This window comes from Anarhichas minor, unplaced genomic scaffold, assembly GCF_050575085.1.
Source record: "Anarhichas minor isolate MPS153535 unplaced genomic scaffold, ASM5057508v1 ptg000014l, whole genome shotgun sequence".
In the NCBI taxonomy this organism is placed as follows: Eukaryota; Metazoa; Chordata; class Actinopteri; order Perciformes; family Anarhichadidae; genus Anarhichas; species Anarhichas minor.
Genome location: NW_027466460.1, coordinates 10,466,931 through 10,483,640, shown reverse-complemented (window position 1 = coordinate 10,483,640; position 16,710 = coordinate 10,466,931). Strand labels below are relative to the sequence as shown.

At 42.8% G+C, this 16,710-nt stretch overlaps 1 protein-coding gene across 3 annotated transcripts in view; it reads left to right on the top strand.

Moving 5' to 3' along the window:
• The window catches only part of lrba (LPS-responsive vesicle trafficking, beach and anchor containing), a 176,545-nt gene that overhangs the window by 134,553 nt on the left and 25,282 nt on the right, over positions 1–16,710 (top strand). For all 3 annotated transcript variants that reach the window (XM_076091417.1, XM_076091415.1, XM_076091416.1), the window contains exons 45-46: positions 842–961; positions 3,883–4,035. In XM_076091417.1, the coding sequence (XP_075947532.1) occupies positions 842–961; positions 3,883–4,035 (273 nt within the window). The remainder of the gene's footprint in view (positions 1–841; positions 962–3,882; positions 4,036–16,710) is intronic.

Sequence of the window (16,710 nt, the reverse complement as noted above, 5' to 3'; positions counted from 1 at the left end):
AAACAAAAACAGTGCAATTAAATGTCTGGCATGAAAAAAATGTTCCCCTCAAGGTAAATATTAAGATATTTTGAGGAATACAAGATATTATGTGATTTGATTTGTTTTTGAGAGTATATGCAGTGTACATACATTGTGCACCCGAGTGCTCTCTTTCTGTGCCTTTTGTTGAATGGATGCCATCAATCTTTCCATACTGCCCTCGAGGGAGAGGGAGGTTACTAAGTTTCTCCAATGTGCAGTTTTCTGCTGTTATTGTCCCAGTAGCTCACTGTCTCAGTGACTCCCAGTAGAGTTACCACATTGATCCCTGCACATCATTAGCAGGCTTATTCTAAAGCCACTTTACCAGGAACCCTCACTTATAACTCTCATCAGAGTAACTGAAAACTACTTACGCAATAATTGTGAACTATTTTCTGGGGGGGATATCCTTTTCTTTTGTTTTAACTACGATACAATGTGGTTAACCTCTTACGCGTTTTAAAGAAATGAGGCGCACGTCATTTCAGACTGAACTTAATTAGCTATCTTCAGTATTAGTTTGTAGCTGTGGCCCGGCATATTGTGTCCATGTCACTTGGGGGCTATTGCGTCAGAGAGACGGCTATTGATCTTTCCTAACAAGATTATACATGATTAGAAATGCGTCAGTAGCAAGAGTGTATTGGCTTTAGTAGCTCACCGGGATTATTTCACGAGTTCATTTTGGGATTCCAGGTTGTTAGAGGGAGAACAAAGGGATTCTATTTTGACAATCACAATAGGTGTTGCCATTGATTCATTGGTTCATTGCAGAACCCAGAGCTCAGATTTCAAGCATTTTTGTTCTAATCATCAGGAACCCTTCACCACGTTTTTTCTGAACTTCCAAGGAGGGAAGTTTGATCACGCTGACCGCACCTTCTCCTCAGTGTCCCGCGCCTGGAGGAACTGCCAGAGAGACACATCTGATGTTAAGGTACTTGCACACACCGATGCATGCACACGCATGATGTGAAAATACTTTCCTGGTTGACTTGTTAAGAAGTTAGAAGAGATAAAGGACTGAGCACTCCAGGAGAATAAATCCCCATCCAGCTTTACAGACAAAGAAGAAAAGGTTTGAAAAGAGTAATGTCCAGTCACTACCAATCATTGTCCCTATGCAATGAAAGCTTCCTGGTCTTCTGATCAAAGCGTTGGACTAATCCTCATCTGTCCCAGCCGTCTGTCTCAGATTCAGCCAGCTATAACCTGGACTTGAATCCCTACCCACTGGGCCCCCAAACTCTACTGAGCGGTTGGATCTGCCCCTGCAGCAGCTCAGGTCATTCTCATACTGAAGGCCTTCATACCCCCAGTGCACACTTTAACTGCACTCCTAAAACATTTACGACTACAGTCAGACATTCTATGTCAAAGCTGGGTTTTGCTTGGTCTCCTGGCACTGGGTCACTGGATGGGGGAACAGCGGTGGTGTTGGGGGTTTTGACGCTTGATTGCGTTTACCACCCCCCCCTCGCATCCCGCCGATAAAACATATGGATTGTGTTACTACGTAGCTGGCCGTTGCTTGATTGCGAAAGCCCAACAAGAGCCGTCGTTTGCTCTCTGTCTAGACCTGTCAATGTGGATCAAACTGTGAGAGCTCAACCTCAGATCAAAATAAAGGGGAAATCTGGACCACATCACTTTGTTTCCATGTTCTGTTTGGATTTTTTGCATATTTTTGAATGAGAGTCCGTCGACTTTATCCACTCGGACGAACACATTCATGATCAGGCAAAAGAGGAATTAGGGATGAGATGTATCAATTTAGTATGCTAAGTACACCATTTAGCTTTAGCATTTGAGCCATTGATAGCAACCCTCTGTCCCTGCCAGAGGGCGAAAAGCCCCAGTGTTTTCATACGACACTGGTAAAGGAGGAGTGATAATAGGTTACAACACCCAGATTCAATGTGTCTCTAGCCTGGGTGACGCTAGCGTGACCTCCAGTCCCCAATCCCCTGACCCCTAGCTTCAGCCCCAAGGCATCAGAGGGGGAAGAGAGAAGAGCAGAGGGGTTAGAGGTAGCAACAGTGGAAGTGTAGCAAAGCAGCCCAGAGGCCAGAGCCCCTTCCAGTGACCCATGACAGGACAGGATTGGGGATCAGAGGGGCTGGCCTCTGACCAGGCCGGAGCAAAGGGGCCACTGCACATAATGGTCTATGCAAGGCAGGCTTGAGTGTTGGGGAGCGAAGCCCTCAAGGGTGTGTGTGTGTGTGTGTGTCCTGCCACCTCCAGCTCAAATTTACAGCAGGCTGCAGCCAGTGAACCTGGGTGTGCTGGAGGCCTCGTTAAGAGGTTGACCTTTAGTTTTAGGTCAGGTTTTGTGGAGTGAAGAGATTTCAGAAGTGAGGAAGTGCTGTGTTGTTTTAAACCTGTGTGTTTGCTTGCTCATTTGATTGGATGTTTTCACCCCATTGATGAGAGGTGGATGTATTGTGCAGCTAATCTCAAAAAAGGGTCATGTTATTGTTTGAGTATATTTGTAGAGATCATGTTGCATGAGACCAGGCTCTTGAAAATCGGTAAAAAAAAAATGCTTAAACCTGCTACTGGAGCTCAAGTTTTAGTATTTGTATGCTGCCATGCTGTCATCATTGCTGCTCGCATGACAGACTAGAGCATGACAGCTTGAGGTTGAAGTTGGACTGTTCATCTCTGATGTCAGACTGTCTACAGGTTTACATCTTTCTCTCCTTCTCAAAAGCTCCAGTCACACTTGTAGTCACAAGTTGTGTTCACAGACAGCAGGGCTACCATCAAATCCCCAAAACAAATGCTATCAATAAATCGACTAATCATACCATGAAATCCTATGAGATATTGACTATGATTCTTCTTTTACTATGTTGAAGTGAAGAATCACGTCATGCTTTTTGTTAGAGTACATTTTGAGACGATAGGAAAGCACTGTATATTATCCGTTTAAATAATCCACAATTTACAGCAAAATATTCATTTTACACTCTACTCTTTTTAAACTATTTACATGAAGCAGCCATCCTTGCATTTCATAATCAGTGAGACATACCCACAATAACAACTTTACCGTTAAGGCTGTATGGATTCATCTACATGCTTTTAAGCTCAAGCTCAATCTTAATGTTTACACTCATTGAGGCAAGTTCTGCTTTGTTAAGAACGACGAATGGCTAAACATCTGGGGTTGCATCTCATGTCATAACTGCATTTCTCTTCAGTTTGAAAATACTTTGTGTTGTTTGGGACAGCAAAATAAAATCATCACAGTTCAGGAAGAATTTGGCTGACTCTTCTGTTGTGGTGGGAAGAGGGGGGGGGGGGGGCTTTATCTGCTGATTAGATACAGACGAAGCAAACGAGTACTGAGTAATGAAAAAGCACATCCAGACGTTTTTGACATCTTCTATAGTGGCCAAAGCACAAATGCAGGCAGCAGACAAGCAGTCAGAAATGTAACTACCATGAATAATTGTACAATTTGGAAAACATCACTGTTTAACTGTTGTAAGTGTCACACACGGCATCCTTGAATAATTTCTGAACTGGATTCATACAGGGATTGCCCCTCTGTTTCACTATTACTGATACTTACACTACGACTTCCTTCTTCAGCTCTCCTTAATACTCTTAGACATGTTCAAGTCACACCTTTCTGAGTCTGAGGGCTGGTTGGTGATTTCTCTGAGCCTGCTGTAGTTTCAGAAGCATCCTTCAGTCAGCATTATCATTTTACCCATTACTAAGCCTGTGTCAGCTATTTAGGGGAACTCTTAAAATGGCAACACTGTTGATATCATCACTTTTGTGCTTGTAGCGTTGTAATAAGCCAGTGTGTAAATTTAAATGTACCTCTGTGCTTTGTCCGTGCAGGAGCTGATCCCAGAGTTCTACTACCTCCCCGAGATGTTTGTCAACGCCAACGATTACAACCTGGGAGTGATGGAGGACAGCACCGGAGTCTCCAATGTGGAGCTGCCACCTTGGGCCAAGAGCCCGGAGGAGTTTGTACGCATCAATCGCCTGGTAAGAAACACGGACAGAAGCTCCGCATTCATGCACAATCTATAGGCGCCAACAAGAAGTGTTGTTATAGTCGAGATGGTCATTATTTTTAATTTCTAATATCTATAAGTTGCTAACACACATTTACACGTATACATTTCTATCTCTGCTTCGTATGCCGCATAACCCAGACCAACTGAAGTCTTGCCAGAGGTTTCTGCCGCTGCAGTTTTAGCTGCAAATGCTAATTCAAAGAGACAGTGTTATTTCCTGATCGTCTCACAGTTCCTCCTGTTACCTGAGCCTCTCCCGCTCCTCCGACATGCGTCAGCTCTCAGATTGCCGTGTTGGCGAAGTGATCCAACATCACCTCACCTCCTATCCCTATCCACCTCGCCATCTCTCTTTCTGCGCTCGCTCTGTCCACACACATCTGGTGCACGTTTATGTGTGTGTGATTGCAAATTGTGTTTGTGTGCAGAGAGATGCTGCAGTATCCTGTGTCTGATCTCCCCTTCAGCCCATAGCAGAAACATTCAGTGTACATCTCGGATGTTGTCAGACTTGCTGTCATATTTTCATTGTAGATGTTCTCTCGTCTTACACACACACACACACACACACACACACACACTATGCTGTAAAACTAAGGTAACTCTTTGGATCAGATTACCTTGCTCTGCTCTAGAAGGTCAAAATAAGCACCAGATAGATTTATTATTTCTGTTTGTTGCTGGAATAGTTTATCATTGGTACTTTTAGTTTTTCATTTTTTCTTACTTGATATGAGTTGTACTGATACTCAAAGGCCACGCTGTCCTTGTAAAATGTGCTTTCTGCATGAAATTTAAGAGAAAAATAAGAATCTACAAAACCAAATCATAGGTTATAATGCAAATAATTATGCCTGTATTTTTTGTTGCTTTAAAAAGTCCTCAGTCTGTTGAATTTTGAATTCGTTCTTGGGCCACATTCCCTCTAAGGAAAATGTTTGGGGTAACAACAGCTTCCTGTTGTGTGCCCACAGTAGTAATGTGTGCTGATGAGGCCGGGTGTGCTCTGTGACCTGTGTAGTCTTGTGGTTGGGTCTGTTAACCAGCCTGCTGATATGACCAGGCCTCTATCATTAATCACACACTTCTCCCTCTTTGGCTGTCAGCATGGTCTAGGCCAAGGTGGATGTATCGAGGGAAGCTGGTTGTGTAGGTGGCATGTTGTTTCCCAGTGTTATTGGAACTTAATTTGTACTAAAGAAGGAAAATACTTGAACATTTTTTGTCACTGCTGTCGTGTAGGGTTGAAACAGTTCAAGTAATTTATTTTTGAAGGTTTTTAGTATACACCTTCTAATATATGAAGATATGCTGCATTGTAATTTGAATACCTGTTCGTCGCTCAGACAGAAATTATGTTGGGCATTTTTCACAATTGTCAGACATTTAATAGACAGTAAAATAATTAACAGATGAATTAATGGTTGCGGCTCTATCATGTTTTTATTGTAGTACTGTTTCACCATTTTTGACCGTCTTACTTTTCAGTGATTTTATATCTTAAATAAATACTGCGCTCCTGAGTAAATATTGTTTAATATACAGAAGTAGAACATACTCACCTTTACAATATTTGTAATTTGGATGTTATTATTGAACACACTAAAAATCAGTCGGAGCAGTATCACTGGAGCAACTGACTTGAAAGCGTCTGTGTGTTAATGCGCTTTGTGCTCCTGCAAGCACAAAGCGGCTTTTCATTGCCCGTTTAAGTGCTGCAGTCTCATCTACCTCTGCTCCCTCAATTTCCTCCGGTCCTTTCCTTTGTGTCCAATTTAGCACTGCAGAGGCAATTTAGACTTATCCAAATGGCCTACGCTCATGCACAGCTACCTGCTAGTTACTGCTCTCGGGCTGATACATTTTCAGTCTGCGGTTTTCTTTCTCTACTGTGTGCGAATTGAGATATTGATCCAGCGTGCAGCCAAGCCCAGGAGGCAGGTGTAGGTGCACAGAAACATAACAAGCTCTGTAAAGAGACAAAGAGGAGCTTTCTGGGCTTTCATAAAGGTATTGTTAATATCTGCTTCATAACGACATAAACACACACTGTTAGTTTGTACAATTGCTGATCAGTTAACCTTTGGTAGTATTAGATAGGACAATTATTCCGTCACATTGATCCATTCCTGCAAGATGTTGGCTCCACTTGTCAACGGTGGTCCGACATTAATATATTTTAATGTAAATGTTTCATGCAAATTAGTTTGATCAGTTAACTGTACATTGTCAGTATAGGATAACGTTTGTCTTTAAAAGGTGACACTCGTGCAGTACTTTTTTACAGTACTACGGTACATTTGCAGACAGAATCTGAGAGACAGATTACAGGAGGGTGGACAGGAAGGATAAAAGATAAAATGGGCCGAGGACGAGGTAGAGGGAGGGATGTGTGGGTGGACAGGTCTCTGGTCGTGACAGATAGCTGGCATTAGAGGGTGTCAGCTGGCAACTGTGGTACTGTTGGGAGAGAGATGAGCATGGTGGAGAAGAGAGAGGAAGACCGAATGAGTTAATGGGCTGTTTGGCTCTCTTTAGCTTGTCTGCAGCTAATGGCCTCGCAACACACGGATACACAGCATGAGAGAACACGCAAGCACACGCAAATGCACACACGCTTACAAACACACACATGCCTGCTGTCTCCACTCTGGTTATGAGCCCTAGATGATTAACAGCTAATTAGGGCCCAATCTGGAAAGGCCATTAAAAGCCTCTCACAGTAAAGGATTGTGCTGCTGTGCAAAACGGCAGCTTGTTTTTGTGAGGGAGAGTTGCATGGTTGGTATAATGAAAAAAAAAAAAAAAGAAATCCAGCAGAAGATATAAACATTTCATCAAACTGTAGCCTGGTTTATATTGCTGTGGTCTTGGAAGTGTCATAGTTCATCACTAATGTTTAGTAAAAAACTGCAAGTGTGCGCCTACACAGATTGTTGTTTGACCTCTGGCTTACAACACTGGACGCTCAAAGGCTCCAGTTCAGTTGAAAACTGAGTTTGACATGTTTAGGAATGGTTGGATTTTAGACAGACTTACTGGAGACAAAGCGCCTTTGCGCCTTAAGTCACGCATGCACCTTCACTACACTAAAGTGTCTACAGTATACTTAAATGCTAGCTTGTAAAGGCACACTCCCTTTTTCTTGACCCATCACAAACCCACACGCGCGCACACACACACGCACGCACGCACGCACGCACGCACGCACGCACGCACGCACGCACGCACGCACGCACGCACGCACGCACGCACGCACGCACGCACGCACGCAGAGACAGCGGGTCTTGAGGCGGCGTGCCACAGAGATCAGGGGCTTCTTGTTGTTTTTACCAGTAGGTCGAAGGAGAGGTTAAGAACTTGATCCCTCCTCCACCAGATAACTACATGTCTCTGGGCACTGTCAGCCTGTCTGACATTCCACTATATATGACCACTTCTCAGGTCTGCTAACCATTAGAGCCATAGCAGGTGATCCTGTGTATGTGCTTGTATTTGTCTGCACATCAATGTTTACATGTGCTGTCATGTGTCTTGGCTTCACTGTAGCTGCTGATATGGAGCAGCCTTAACCACTGTCTGTTATAGTAGCCATCTCCTGATGCGAATTAGTGGTGCAGCGGATCATAAAACTCACTGTTTGGATCGTACCACGGATCGGATCAGCACAAAAGAAAAAAGTGAGCAAATATAACTTTAAGATCCCTGATCATGTTTTTTGCCGACAATACTAATTGCCGATCATTGATGATCCATATTGGCAGATACAGATCCCTTTGTTTGATTGTAGCAGCTGTTCTACAAGGATCATGGATCGACAGTGGTCCGTAACACCACTTCTGCTAATAGCCTCTAAACTCGGTGCACCATTAGACTGTGATCTACACATTAAAGCAGCCAGAATCTCTAAAATGACATTGTTTTAACTGTAAAGCGTTGGTTATCTACACTTAAACATATCTAACGTAATTTATTTTAAATTGAACACCAAAACTTAAATATTGGTAATATAGATCTGGTGCTAAGTGTCATGTTAGTTCCATAGTTTTTATGCAGCTCTTTCCAAGGCAACAGATATCCTTTTCTTTTCAGTGGAAGGTGGAGTCACCATCTAACCCATTTGAACTCTACAGGGTCCGTCTGCTGCTCCACAGTTCACATGTTTGGTTCCCTTCCGTCATCTGCGCTCTTGTAGTGCTGCTGATAGACCTGCAAACCACACACACGGGAGAGACGGGCAGCACATTACTTTCGGCCTTTTTCCCCTTATAAAGCAACTGCTCACTCAAAGCAGTGACAGAGAGATCACTTAAACTGCCCTCACAGAAGGAGTGAGAGACTCTGCTCTTGTTGACTGGGCAAAGCCAGTTGAGTGATGGGTCAGAAGTTGATACTGAGAGATTTGACCACAGGTCACCACCACATGCGGTAAACCCTCACTGTAAGTACCCAACACATCTCTGCTCTATGGATGTTAGACACCAAAATAACTTGGTACTAGTGTGATTCTCTGAAAGTAGTCCTTTTAACCATTATGTGGTAATTATTACAGGATTGGATATCTGTACTGTGCCTTAAGCAACCGTGATTGGAGTATAATGCAGGCATGGGATGTGTGAATTACCATATGACTGAAATAACAGTGAAGACAGGTGTCACATGTTACTTTACCTTTGCTGCAATGCAACAATGGAAAGGATCCTCTGACAAATGTAAACCCCTTTCATTAAACTTACAACCTAGTAATAATCTTTGTGACTAATTCATGACTCTAATTACTGGTGATACCAAACTATTTAAGCTGACCATAGTGATCATTTTGAAATCAGTGGAGTGGGCGGATTCAAAGGTCTGGACCTAGGCAAGGTGGAGCCCTGGTCCACTGCGTGACACATGAACCGTTTTTATGTCGGATGTAAATGCTGCTCCCACTGAGAATCAACACTCAACTTTTTTCAGTCTCAGCTGCTCTCAGCCACTTATGAATCCCAGTAGTAGTTAGACACGACCCCCCCACCCCTAAAATGTAAAAACATGAAATCGTGGGCAGCCATTTCTTGCAAACACATCAACGCATACTGCCGTCTTCAAAATGCTGTGCAAAAAAGGGTGTAGATCTGATGTAAAAACGTTACTGGTTAAGGATGTTGATTATCTGAAAAGCCACACAGACCTAGGTACATGTTTTAGGAGGGATAAATTGGAAGTAACCATTGTAAGTATCACAGAGCAAGAACATCTTGTTCTGTTTTTTTTATGTTTCAGGAGGCAATTGTTTTTCTCATCGTCGGTACATCAGGGCTATGTGTTTATTTTTATGGTTTAAAACTATTAGTGCTGCATTCATTAATTAACGCCGACAATTATTTTATTGCGTGTTAACGCAGTTTTTTAAATTATTATTATTAAGCGGACATTTTTAACACAAGAACCGGGCAGCGAGCGGTGAACAGCTGTGTTTGTGTGGCATCACTTGCATTTATTACACACATGAAGATAAAGTTGTGAACACCGGCTGAATATCTATTATCAGAATCATTATAACTGTATTTGAACTGCTACTGTGTAAAGGGAATACTGCTGTTAAAAAGCACCTTATTTGTTTAAAGTGTTTGCAAACCAAATGTTATTGCACTTTTGTTCATATAGCAGTACTTTCAAGATAAAAGTGCGCAATACACTACTTTTGAATTCATTATTGAATATTGCCATAACAATGCGATTAATCGCGATTAAAAATTGTAATCGTTGCCCAGCACTAATAACTATTTGTTCTCTTCTGCTTCCTAGTGGTCAGATTTGCCTCATTCAGCTTTAAACTCTGATTTCAGTTTGCTAATTTTGTCGTTGAACAATAATGGTGATCTGTTTCACGGAGCCTCACTCTTGATCTTACAGCTGTTAATGTGTCACCCCTCAGTAATCCTGCCTGCAGATGTAAACATCTCCTGCTCAGCGCTAACAGACAAATGTCATATTAATATGAGCCAAATCACCTTTACCCCCCCAAACCCCATATACTCGCACTATCGGCGTCTTTGAAAGTTCTGTTCTGAACTTTGTCAGTTTTATATGCTGACAGCCGTTCACACTTACAGAAAGCTATGTCATCGTGGCAGACAAGTCCATTATCGTACCAGTTTATGATCAAGGAAGATGAAAAGAGGGTGCTTTGGGTGCTATTCGCATTGAAGACTAAATGTCATTATGCAGAAATGTCCGGTGGCTGTATACAATCTGAGGGAGAGCTGCATACAGTAGATCCCCCCCCCCCCCCCCACAAGACACATAGCAAGACACATAGCTCCCTGGCTCAGACCACCAGCTACAGAAAGTCAAAGATCATTGCTGTTTACATTCACCTCTCATCCGTACCACACTCTCTGAATAGACAGCCGCTGGGATGCACATTATGCCGTTCCCACCAGCCTCCACATCTTATCCTCACAGGGACCCCATGGGAATTCATGTGTGAGCTGAGGTAAACCACTGCGAGGACCAGTCACTAACCACTAAGATATACTTACGCACTTGTGAATGACTGAGTGAGTGAAAATCTTAACGTCGTCTAGCCCAGTATGGCCCCATGTAACAGAACACACTTTACCATGTTAGCCTAGCGCTAATCTATTCCCCCGGTGTCTCCTCTGAAAGCCTTGTTGTTGGATGGGAACTAGCACGTGGGGTACAGGGGGGTTATCTGGCTAATGTCAGACAGCGCGCACTGTAGGGGTATTGTCATGCATAAGGCCAGACATGTTTACTGTGTGCTCAGTGTTTTACGAGCTGTCCCCCCTTCTTCTCTGCCTCCCCCTCTTCCCTGTCCGTCTCCCCTTCCTCCTCTTCAATGACGTAATGGAGGAGGCCAATGAGAGCCTGAGAAATGGGATGATCTACTGCTGCTGACACACTCACTCACTAATGTTGTCCTTCTCCCTTTTCCTGTACTCCTCCACTCTCCATTTCATTTCTCCCAAAGTCTGCTGAGTTTTTTCTTCTTTTTTTTTTCCTTACAGTATTAGTCCATTTTCACCCTCCTTCATTCCAGCACTGGACATCTTGTGTCGTCATGCTTGCTATATTGAAACAGTTGTCTGTGGCCCAAGCTAATGTGTCCTGTCCAGCATTGACAGCAAGTATTTTAAATATATTTTTGATATGATAGAAAAATCATTTTAGTATTTGTTATGATGTTTGCTGAAATCGATATCGGAACATTAAAGATGTATGCAAAATCAAAAGGTCACATTTGACAATCTGCCATAAAATCTTTTGCATTTTGACTTATGTTATATTGCTTATATATTTGGGGTGCATTTACCTTTTAAGGGTCAGACATACTTCCTTTTGTTCCATATATACACACACACACACACACACACACAAACTAACAAGCTGCAGCTCCACATAACCCAACAACCTAATAAGCTCTCCTTGAAGGGTTCCTACACTCGAGCTGATCAGTTGAGCCATTCATCCTAATCATCTCCACTCTGTGTTGAGAGGCCTCCACCCCTTCAGACAGACGGAGAGACCGTCCAGTCCTCCAGCAGACTCTTTAATCGTCTGAGACAACTATGCTCCTCTCAACAGCTATCCAAATATTCCCTCATTCGGCACGCTCCGCAGCCTTCCTCAGTGGCCCTGTGTTTAATCAGCTCTGACTGTTGACTTAGCTTTTGCTCACTTCATCCTATTGTGGATGTGTCTCATGGCACTGGTGATGTATTTGCTAGCTTGTTAGCCTCTCTGTGTGGAGGCGGACGGATGGTTGGACTCTCTGCAGGTGCTTATTAGCTGCTGTTCAGATTTTAGCAGACAGTTGTGAAATAGCTCTCCTCATTGTAGTTGTTTTCTCTTAATTTCTGCCAGTCAAAATATTTTCTTCCAAATATCTTTTTAAATATTACATTTAAGGCTTTATTTCCACTTTTGCAGATTATCATCATTTGCTGCGTTGCATCATATTGTTTATGATCAAGCATTAACTAAAAAGTGAAGACAACACATCACTGTCTTTTGACTTTGAGTCAGCACCATTTCATCCATTTACTTCTCAATCAGTATTGTTTACTCCATTGTCGGTGCTGTAAATTGGACCACTTTCGCAGTCTACACTACACCATTTGTCTGACTAAAACCAAATCCACCATGACATGTTTGTTTTGGGGAGATACTTTCCCAATCACTGCTCATTCTGCTTCTTTTCACCCCATGACATGATATTCCTGCTTTTCAAGTGGGTGGAGGAGTGAGCGGGGAGACAGAGTTAGGGTTAGAGTTTCAGGTTCCACTTGCCAGCGAGTGCCTCCGTTGACCCATAGCCAGAACTCTCACAGTTGCGACCTATCTAATTAGTAGAGCAGGAAGGAGGAGGGGGGGGGGGGGGGGGGACTGAAGTAACGCACACAACCCATCTGGGGTTCTCGGGTGTGTGTGAATATGGGAATAAAGGAAATGGTTTGTTAGCTGTGCGGCTGCTCCAAGGCTCTCATTCCTTACGTCACCCGTTGATTTTTTTTTTTTTCCCTCTTCCATGTGGGGGGGGGGCCTCTCCACTGGCTGGCAACAGGCTTCCTCTGCCTGCTTCAAAATGACAATCGGCTTCTCATTTACAACGAGCTAATAAGCCCTTTAATCAGAGTGCTTGTCAACCTCAGGGCAAGGCAACTCCAGAGGAGTTGATCCAAAGGATCAGATGACTGGAAGAAAGAGCATGGAGGGAAAAAAAAACCGGAGCAGCACTTAGAGTGGAAGAATAAGTAGAAGGGAAAATGAAAGGGGGCTGTTGAACTTGGAGGAAGAAGAGAGAATCAAACGAGCGATAATAATCTTGCGTTACGGTAAGAAGAACAGGCTGGCTTCCGCTCAGGTTGATGATGTTTGTTGTACTTGGAAACACACAAATGTGATGTGATTTAATGAAACGCTCAATAAGAATACAATACAACTCAATAAAACTTACGAACTCTGTGGTTCTGCATGTAACCCATGTAAAAATGCATGATGTTTCACTGTCACACACACTGAATCTGGTTTTCAGGATGTTTTGATCAGCTTGTTCTTAAACAGTCATTTTACTGTATACAAACCTGACAAGTGTTTGCTTTATTCATCCGTAATCGATACAAAAGAAAACAGTCTGCCGCTGACAACACTCTGCATACAACATGTGCATTTGATTACACCCCCCACGCCATCAGCGACACACGCACATGCGTGTACGCTCGCATCAACGTTGGCATGCAAATGAGGGGATTGATTTGTTAAGTGACATTTTAACATCCTTACGGACAGCTCTCTATAAGTCCTTAAAAGGGTTTTTTAGGGCCAATGAGGGAAGGAGGAGAGTATTCAGTGTCACCTCGTTAAAGCCAAAGTGAAATCCAGCTCAATCCAGACCATAAAGCTCACCGCAAACCACAGCGAGGCACAGAAACTCCTGCAGACCTGTGGCGTGGACAGAGACTTTTACTTTTGAGGAAAGAAATCACTAAAAGAAGTCGTAAGTAAAAGGGATGAAAATATATCGCAGCCACTTGCAAGCAGAAAGGGACTCCTGAGTAATCCTGGTTTAATGTCCACCAGCTGGTTAATTGCAATCATTTGGTGTCGCCGCTCTGATGTCTCAAATACGGAAAGCATTTCTTGAAGTCCTCAGTCTAGAGTAAGTCTCTCTCTAAAGAGTAACCTATTGATAGACACATAGTCAAACTGTCATTCTTTGAGTGTTTTTGTTGGGGGTTTTTTTTAGGCTTTAAATTCACATTCATGCTACAGATGTTTCAGAAAGGAAAGAATTAAAGGAATCTGAGACTTGGACACAGAAAAGGCATGTTAATTATCATGGCCCTCCAAACTGGCTGGCAAGCAGAAATGAGCATTACATTCTAGAAGAGGAATTGGAGATATCCATTTCAATACTTGGGTGCTTTGAAGGGCAAAGAAAACGATTAAGGTAAAGGATTACAATTTCTTACATAGGAAAATATTGCAAATGATTGTTGCCATTGGGAACAAGTCACAGCGCACAACAAAGGGGACTCCCCTATGCTTCAAAGGTGTACTTTGTCAAATCCTTAACAATAGAAATGTGGGATTCCAGTGACTTCTACCCCCTATCAGCATTTACATAAAGAATGCTAAATTATTCATTAATTATCAGAGGGTCCCCTGTGGATAAGGATGACACATACACTGGCTGCTAATTGGCCCATCAATAATCCTGCCTGGTTCTCCTGAAGTGGCACCAGATCCCACCTCAGGAATCTGCTATCTGCCCCAACCTTCTGCCACAGTGTGACACTACAGAAGGAGACATTTCCACACCTGCTCACCTGGAATGTTGTTAATGGGTTGTCGGTACATGCTTGAGTTCTGTCCTTTACTTTCTGCTTGTCCATCAAGTAGCATAAATTCCTCGCATGCAGGCTTCTAGGTAAAAGAGAATGTGATGTCCCTGTAGATTTTTTTTTCACCACACTCTGTATGATACTATGATATTGTCTGTATTCGCAGACGTAGTATGGTATCGTTTTATGCGATACAACAAAGGATACCGCCGGTGGTGTTCTCTATTTTTGTTGCCACAAAAAGTAGAAAATTAACTGTTTTAGAGCGTCTCTCAACTTCCCTACACTGTCCGTGACACTCGCTCATTCCTTCTGAAGATGTCGGGTCACAAATATATAATTTGAATAAAAAAAAAAAGGTGAACAGATTTCCTGAAGTAGCTGTGCACTCTTTAGCAAATGCTACCCAAAGTGTATTAGTTGAGGACTAATTTCAGTTGTTTGGTAGGGCTGGGTATCGGTACTCGATACCTTTTTAAGATTTCACCGAAATAACCCAATACCAAGTAGTATCGCAAAGTCTCCATTCAAACGATACTTGATACCTGAATTCGATTTTTTTTTTTTGTACCCAGATCTAGAAATAGAGACTATTTGTATGGTTTTGTTCGCAGCCAATCAACGCCAATTTTTTGACTTAATGCGACTTGCGATTGTCCCACTACTGAAGCGGCTACAACCCATACAGTCTGTGGTGTGGTGAAGCCGGGCGTGGTGTATTTGACAGTGTTCAGTGCTCTCAGTTCAGTGGGACGAGATGCCACCGAAACGTTCAATGGATATATTTAACCTATGGCGTTGGATAAAAATAAATGCGGTGGTGGTGCTGGCATTTTGCGCAACTGAATGCTTCGTATCGGTATCACTTTAAGGCTGCTGGTATTGGTGCTGGTTTCGTAATGTTTTGAAACGATACCCAGCCCTTGTTTGGTGAGCTTGTGAGGATGGTGGCTCAAACTAAACTGCAATGCCCACATTCAGGGTCAGAATATAGCTCTCCTTTTACTTGCATCCCAACCGGATTGTTGTCTGAGCGGTGAGATAACATTTTTTTGAAAGAGCTTTGAAGAATGGCGATCAAGGCAGTTTACTGTATCCCCACAGGCGGAGGCAGGTATTCTTTGAATCTCTGAGTACTGCTGATCCTTTTGTCTGACAGACCAAACAAATACAATAATACACAGTTATACACTTACAATGCCAGCGCAGCACACACACACACACACTAATGTGTATGCTCTCTCTCCCTCTCCAAATGGTACATGCAAGTGATTTCCATAAAGGCGGGCCTCTTGAGAGGGAGCAGCAATAACATGGCTGCTCTTTGTTTCTCCGTGCTGATTGACAGTAGATTGCAGTGCACATTAAATGCCCATCAGGCCCAGCTTTAGTTTTAGAAACGGGGGAGCAGGGCCCGTCAAAGGTCAATCCTAGTGCATAATGAACTGATCTATCTCTCTCTCTCTCGCTCACACACACACACACATGCGCACACACACACACACACACACACACAACTGAACCCCTCTCTGCCTGCTATTAAAGGGAGTTTGAATAAAGAGTGTTCCCTGGCTTGTAATGTAACATTCATAAAAAATAATTGCTTTATGACACAAGCCTTTAAACACTGTTAATACTCAGAATTTGCTGATGCCGGGGGAACAGATATATATAGAGTCTAAACTGTCTCAGACTCTCGGGGTGTTCTGTTTTATCTTAATACTAAATGTTACCCCAGAGTGTCAGGTTGTCAAGTGAGTTACACAAAGGGGAAAAGAATAGACGGATCTCTCTCCATCTGCTAATTTTGTTAACTCTACAGCTCTCAGAGCAGTGATTGCATCTAAGTGGGGCAATGTCCAAAATACCAGTGTGTGTGTGTGTGTGTTATAACCATAAACCTACAGTGTACACTGATTAGATCTACTGTTAAAAAAGCTGTGAACCAGACAGCCCAGTTACAGTAATAGTTGACTTTTTGTTGGCTAGTGCTGACAAAATACTCGACTGTCTTTATTGAAAACAATACAATGTTTTTCTCCGCGCTCTCTTAAATGTTAGAGTAACGCCTGGCCACTGACTCTGAACCACAGATTTACTGGGATGTACAACCTTTTAATACCAGCTGGATCTTATAGGCTGATGGACAATAAACAATTCTGGAAGTACCCAATAAAATGTCAATCAGAAGTCCATCAATACGTACATGTATATTATCAGCGAGACTATGGATGGCTATCGACACAAATCAATAATGTTTTCCAATAGCTTTCCACCCACATGTGCAAATA